Source organism: Branchiostoma floridae, chromosome 2 (genome assembly GCF_000003815.2).
Source record: "Branchiostoma floridae strain S238N-H82 chromosome 2, Bfl_VNyyK, whole genome shotgun sequence".
Taxonomy (NCBI): Eukaryota; Metazoa; Chordata; class Leptocardii; order Amphioxiformes; family Branchiostomatidae; genus Branchiostoma; species Branchiostoma floridae.
In genome coordinates, this window is record NC_049980.1 from 11,335,165 (window position 1) to 11,342,105 (window position 6,941).

The following is a 6,941-nucleotide window of genomic DNA, read 5'->3' on the forward strand; positions in this document are numbered from 1 at the left end:
AATCTTACAACTTTCTGGGATGTTGGATATGCTATTCTGTAAATCTAAGTAAGTATGATGTGCAAAACTATGCAGTGTTATCACATGCAATGATGACTTTTTAACTTAGCTTCATAACTTGGGTTGACACTTTGAACATGGAAAGCAAATACCGAGTGTCTCAAACCAATTCTGGATTATGCCTGCAACTCTGTACAAGAAAACTGACAATCCACTGCATATTAGTTGTGTACCTAAATTTTTAATGCACAATAAATCTTTCAGATACGGGTACCTATTCCCAAAAATGAATTTCAAGCCTTGAGTGTGTTATGTACTAGTAAGTAAAACCAGCCTGATATATGAAGAATGCTTGCCTGTGACTTGACAGATCAGCTGTTGCTGGCATTGTTCCCTTGGGTTCCATAAGTTACCTGTTGATGCCTGAGACTAGCTCTGCATGAAATGTGACTTTCTTACACACAAAACGTACATCCTATAGTTACAGCACATCTTAAGAAATTCAACGTGAATTTTCTTTGTGCAGGTTACTTGTGCCAAATGACCCCTTCCTGGAGAAGGCATTCAGTCAAGTTATGCATCTGTTAAGCTTGATCAATACTAACTTACTACATAAAGAAATGGTAGGAATATCTATACTGAGTCTCATACTTTCTGTATTGTCCTTTAATATGTCACAAACTGGCAATTTGTGTTAATTGATACTATTAAACAAGCCCTGAAGAACTTTCATTTTCTCTGACCTAAAGCAGACAACACTGGTCTGACAGGTGAAACCACATGATGCAAGCTGTCAGTCTCAATCTCCTGATCTTCCCTCTGCCTACTTTACTGGCTGATATTTTCACTCCCATCCTTTCATTCAAGTGCTCTTAGAGTTATCAGTCCATCATCATGCAGGCCTGTCTGCAAGCATTGAGAATGTGCGTCATTCCAAGCTTTCCCAAAGCCTGGGGAAGGAACCATCTACAAGTGGGATGTGCCGGCAAACACCTGTAACCATCTCTTTTCTCACCTGCTGCAGTAAATACCCCGACTTTAAATTCCATTCTGCTGCTATGCTAAGCCTGCTTTGCCTTAAGTATAATGCAGATTATGGTAATACTTAGTTGGTACAAACAGATTTTCCATGAACGCCCTCCCCCAAAAATGACCATAGTGGAAAGGTCCTCCTCTCCACTTCCATGAAGGCCATCTACAGTCTAAATCCTTTTTGTAACAACCCTTGGGTGCAAATATATCATACCTTATGTTACATATACATGATGGTAGGAATGCATTCTGCTTCTTGTAGGGAGAAAAGGACTGGCGTTTGAGATGGTCGTGATATCCACTAGATGTGTTGTTTCCATTTGTCATAGTAATACCTGATCGATTGCATAGGGCGGCGCGGCCACCTGTTCTGTAATATGTATACACCCTGGAGCAAAGAGTTACGCAGCACGTTGTTGTTGTTATTGTGACCTAGCACGCAAGCCGGTGCGACAGTGACAGTCTTTAAAGGTCAGGACACGTCACTCTTACAGGGTCTCTGCTCCCCCTGCATTCATGAGGTGGGGGGGAATCCCCCCTCCTTTTGTTTCGCGGAGAAGTGAAATTGAACACTGCGCCGTCCTGTGAAACATATGCTGGGCATTAGCGCAAAGCGGCAACGCCTTTTGATTTCCTCGAACCAACACTTGTTGTTCCATATTGCAAGGAAATATTCTTTCAAAACATCACCACCGTGTCGATTCTTTTAAAAACCGAGAGGCCTGATTGTAGAAAAGTAAGATATATTGCCCCAAATCTTACGAATTCCGTGTTATTCTCTATGCCTGGGTGTTTATTTTCCAGCATGCATAACACATTGTACGGGAAAATGAATGGGAGGGGCATCGAAACACAACATACATGCAACAGGCCCTCGCTGAACTCATTGGAACAGAATGGGGGAAAAAACTCCGCAATTTCACAGGATTTATCACATTTGCCAGTGCATGAAATAAGACAAAGAATTTACTGTACCTTATTTTTCCTTCTATTTTTCTTTCGGTTGTCCTCGTCCAAGGCTTTGAAGCTGGGCGGCTCGAAGCTGGCCCGGAAGCCGCAGACGAACACCAACGCTGCGAGGACCACCACACTGACGATCGGTACCGAGAAGTGGAGGGTTTGAGGGTCTGTAAAATCCATCTTTAACTCATCTTATGGTGTAACAGTTCGGCTGGTGAAAACGTGGAGCTGTGGCAACATAACATGGACGAAGCAAATCAAACGTACGCTGCTGTTTTATCTCTACGGGGAAGACATCGTTGGGTGCGCAGGTTGAACCAAACACAGACGCTCGTCTGGCTGGAAGCGCGGATACAAGCAATATGGAGGCTGGTAGGCTGGCGGGCTGTGACGTCAACATGCAAGGGTGTGCTGGGGGTTACCCAGTACTGCACACAACACCCAAGTTTAACTGAAGCTAAAGACAGAAACATATTCATTCATTCGGATGGAGTCATCGACGAAGTGGGGGAAATTAGAAATTAACAATTACGGTAACAATGAAAAACGTTCTGACGATATTGAGTAATGGAATATGGACAAAATTTCCTTTCCTTTTACAACGTACATGAAGCGTACAATGATATCATGGACAGAAATAATACATACAGGATTGTCGAATACAGCCATATTTTCACGAGATAAGAGACCATATGTCACCTAGCTATGTTACAATGAAAGTTCAGTGGAAAAACATAAAGGTAGATATAATCTATTTAGAAATCGTTTAGTACAAAAAAAAATAATAATAATTCCAACTGACCTCAATGGAAAGAAACGAATTCTGTCTAAACGTTTGATTTGTGGAAAAAGATTTTGATAGAAAATCTATAGGTTTTTAGTCATTTTTCTGTGTCGCACAAAGCCATTGAAGGCGGAAGGGATCATTCACGTCAGGCTTGTTGTACGAAGGACCATTGGGTCAAAACGTGTTTTAGCGAAGGAGCTGTGTGCTCACAGCTAAGAGGCTGCGTGCTAGGCGAACGAGCTGTGTGCTCACAGCGAAAGGGCTGTGTGCTCGGCGAAGGAGCTCCGCAGTGTGCTCACAGCGACCCGAAGGGGCTGTAACACCAGGCTGAAGCTGGCCGCCGATTGGTAGCCGCCGATCCAGTCGCCGATTCGTCATTACACAAAACATAGCATCCCATTCAAAATTTCTAATTTCCTTTAAAAGCTTAAATGGACATCAAGAACTCTATTACCACCCAATATATGTATGTATAAACATAAATAATAACAAAAAGTATCAAATGATAGACCCAATTGGACGGCCAACTCCAGCCTGGTCTAAAATCGGCTGCCTTACGGCTTGTAGAGCAATCTGCTACTTATCGTGGCCCGTGGATGTTAAGACGAATTCATAGTATATAGCGCGCATACCCTAACGTATTCAAAACAAATATCTGACTGGATTAACCATGTTAAAGACATTCTCTGTTACCATGGCTTTGGACACATATGGATGAAACCTGACGCTTATAACATAGATTATATTGTCAACCAACTACGCCTCCGGCTACAAGATACATATATACAAAAGTGGTTTAATTCTATTGAAAACAATTCAAAACTGTCTTTTCTTAGCAAGTCAAAAGAATGTTATGAACAAGAAACATACCTTTATGATATAAATAATTTTGAAATTCGAAAAGCGATAACCCAGTTAAGAATCAGTAGCCATAAATTGAATATTGAAACAGGCAGATACTACAATATAGCCCCTGACCAAAGGTTCTGTCCTTTCTGTCCAAAGCATATTGAAGATGAATTTCACTTTTTAATGGATTGTTCTAGATACGCTATTTTACGTAATGAGCTATTCACATTTCTCGAATCCAGTACAGCAGATTTTAAGAGACTCGATGCTACAGACAGATTTGTATATATCTTTGGATGCCACAACTCCCATAATGCAAAGATAGGCAAATATATCAAAGACTGCTTTGCTATTAGAAAGAGTAATGAAACTCATGCATAGCCCAACTCGATTGTAACACTATATCAAAGACTTGTGTTAGCCCTTCTTGTTATGTTAATTAGGATATTAAGTCTTTTTCTATACACCTATTTTGTACTTTGTGTAACAGTCGTTGCCATACATTGTACCATGTACAAATGTCGAGCAATAAAGTTCATCATTATTATCAAATCTTACGGGCCGAATTTAATTAATGAACTAGAGGGGAATTAACTAATAAACAAAGGGGGCGCTAAAATACGCTGCCATACGGCTTGAAGAGCAATCTGCTACTATATAAACGTGGTACGTGAACTTTCAAGACGAATTTAGATAGCTTTTCAATACAAGTATCAAATCTTACGGGCCGGATTTAATTGATGAACTAGAAGGGAGCTAATTGAGTTCGTCTCAAAATTCACGGGCCACGTTTAGATAAGTAGCAGATTGCTCTACAAACCGTATGGCAGCCGATTTTAGACCAGGCTGAAGTTGGCCGCCGATTGGGCCTATTATTTGTCCTTAATCGTTGATATAATACTTTTTGTTATCAATTATGTTTATACATACATATATTGGGTGGTAATAGACAATATCCAGCAGTTCTTGATGTCCATTTAAGCTTTTAAAGGATATTAGGAATTTTTAGTTTCTTCGAATGGGCGTCTGAATGATGCTATGTTTTGTCTAATGACGAATCGGCGGCTGGATCGGCAGCTACCAATCAGCGGCCAACTTCAGCCTGGTGCACAACCTCCTTCGCCGAGCACGCAGCCCCTTTGCTGTGAGCACACAGCTCTTTCGCCGAGTACGCAGCCCCTTTGCTGTGAGCGCACAGCTCTTTCGCCGAGCCACGCAGCCCCTTTGCTGTGAGCACACAGCCCTTTCGCTGTGAGCACACATGTACTTTGCCGAGCACACAGCCCTTTCGCTGTGAGCACACAGCTCGTTCGCCGAGCACGCAGCCCCTTAGCTGTGAGCACACAGCTCCTTCGCTAAAACACGTTTTGACCCAATGGTCCTTCGTATTGTTGGCTCTGACGTCAGCACACAAAGGTGTGCCTGGGGTTCCCCGTGTCTTCTGGACCTATCTTTAAATTCACAAAGAAACTGCCAAGTATTGACTCCTCGCAATCGGCGTTTTTCCTATTTCAACAGAGCACGAAACAACACAAACAAAAATGTTCGTGATTCACACTACTATTGAATTTTGTACTTAAGGAAACGGAAGTATGGTCCGAAAAGAATTAAGTAGGAAAATTCTGAAAAGGAAACATGTAACGTTATGCTGTTTCATTGTGATCTCGTACTATGACTTTCACTTTCACTTTGACAAGACAACACTACGGACCTACTTATGTAAATTAGTGAAAAGAAAATAGAAAATTCCCCGTGGATTTTCTCAATGATAATGAGTAGATCAGAATACCCCAGACACGCCCTCCAAATGAAAGGTGCTGTTTGCGCCGGGTGAGCGCATGGAAACCACGATCATACGTCGGAATCGATGGATTCTCCCTCCTTTGAAATAGCAGGGGAAATTAAATTGCGGCAGTGGAGTGTGGGTTGGGCGGGGCAACACTGGAACCCCGGATCTCTTGTTGCTGAGAGGAAATCACGGGAAATTACACCTGCACGCTTACGTGTTAAAGTTCAATTTCACCTGTCAGTTGCCTGTACAAAGGGAAAGACCTAGCTATAGTAGTGAAAATATTCTATATTTTTTGACGGCTGTCTAAAACACTTTACATTGCTGTAATAGTTACATTACGGTGTCGTTTCGGAACACATTTTTTCTCGGAGAACAGTCTGTTAAAGCTTCATGTTGGGTCGATACCGTACGGTACGTTTTTTTTTTTAATCTATAACCACTAACGGTAAAGGGAAGTTTACGCCAGCGGTGCAGGTTGTCAGATGTGAAGCAAGTAGATGATAGCACTAGTCCAAAATAAAAGCGGTCACACACACACCAAGACAAAAACAAACAAAAAACAAATGCACAGACAAACAAACTATGACAGGTAGAGAAATTTTATTCGTGAAAACAGCGAGCCGGTAAAAATCCCGACTACTACTTTATCTCCGCGACATCGACTCAACCTCTGCTTGGAGAATAGCGAAGTTTAGCCGTCCCCTGGCCCTGTCAAATCACGGCGGACGTTACATAAATGGAATATCAGCACGGGACCTACTAGACAGGAAATGGGTCTTTCTTTGATATGAAAACGCGTATCGCATAGCAAAATATTTTTTCCAAAAGACGTTGAAAGAAAGGACATGATTTCCATTTGTAATACCACAGCTGAGAGAGTTCGCGAGCGTTCCGGTATTTCCTCTACCGCGATTATATTCAAGCTTTATTGACACGTCAAAAGGTACAGTTACTTTTGTATGGTCAACTATAAACTATAAAAAAGGAAAGAATACAGAATAGAATTTAAGATTCTACTAATTAAACAATATGGGATAATAAAATTCTACTAATTAGACAATATAGAATAATAAGAAGACCTCCATATAATCAGGTGGGGCTAAACATATGTGTCACTGTCTTCACTAATGACAAAGCAATCTTTTATGTATTCACCTATCTTAGCATTATAATAGCTGTCGGATCTGAAGTAAAGTCAAATCTACTTCTGGTATCTAGTATCTTGAAATCTGCAGTATCTAGATATAGGAATGTGAATAACTTCTTGCGTAACATATCATACATAGGGCACTCCATGACGGATTAAGTGAAATTCATTTGCAATTTGCTTTGGACAACATGCGTTAGTGAGTACTTTGCTAGGGACTGAAGCGGGGATTCGATTTCGCGGTAGTGGCATGGGGTACCGGTGTTCGCAGCAGTTTTCAAGCTTTTCAACAGTGGTTGAAACTGCCTTCGGAGGCTTTACATGGGAAATGTTTGGTTTGGTTTGGTTTGGTTTGATTCGGTTTGATCTGCTTT

At 41.4% G+C, this 6,941-nt stretch overlaps 1 protein-coding gene across 1 annotated transcript in view; it reads right to left on the reverse strand.

Moving 5' to 3' along the window:
- Window positions 1–2,172, reverse strand: part of LOC118403743 (stress response protein NST1-like) — a 58,500-nt gene extending 56,328 nt beyond the window's left edge. Inside the window, exon 1 of the mRNA XM_035802547.1 lies at window positions 2,008–2,172. Within this exon, the coding sequence (XP_035658440.1) occupies window positions 2,008–2,172 (165 nt within the window). The remainder of the gene's footprint in view (window positions 1–2,007) is intronic.
- Between the last annotated feature and the right edge of the window lie 4,769 nt (window positions 2,173–6,941).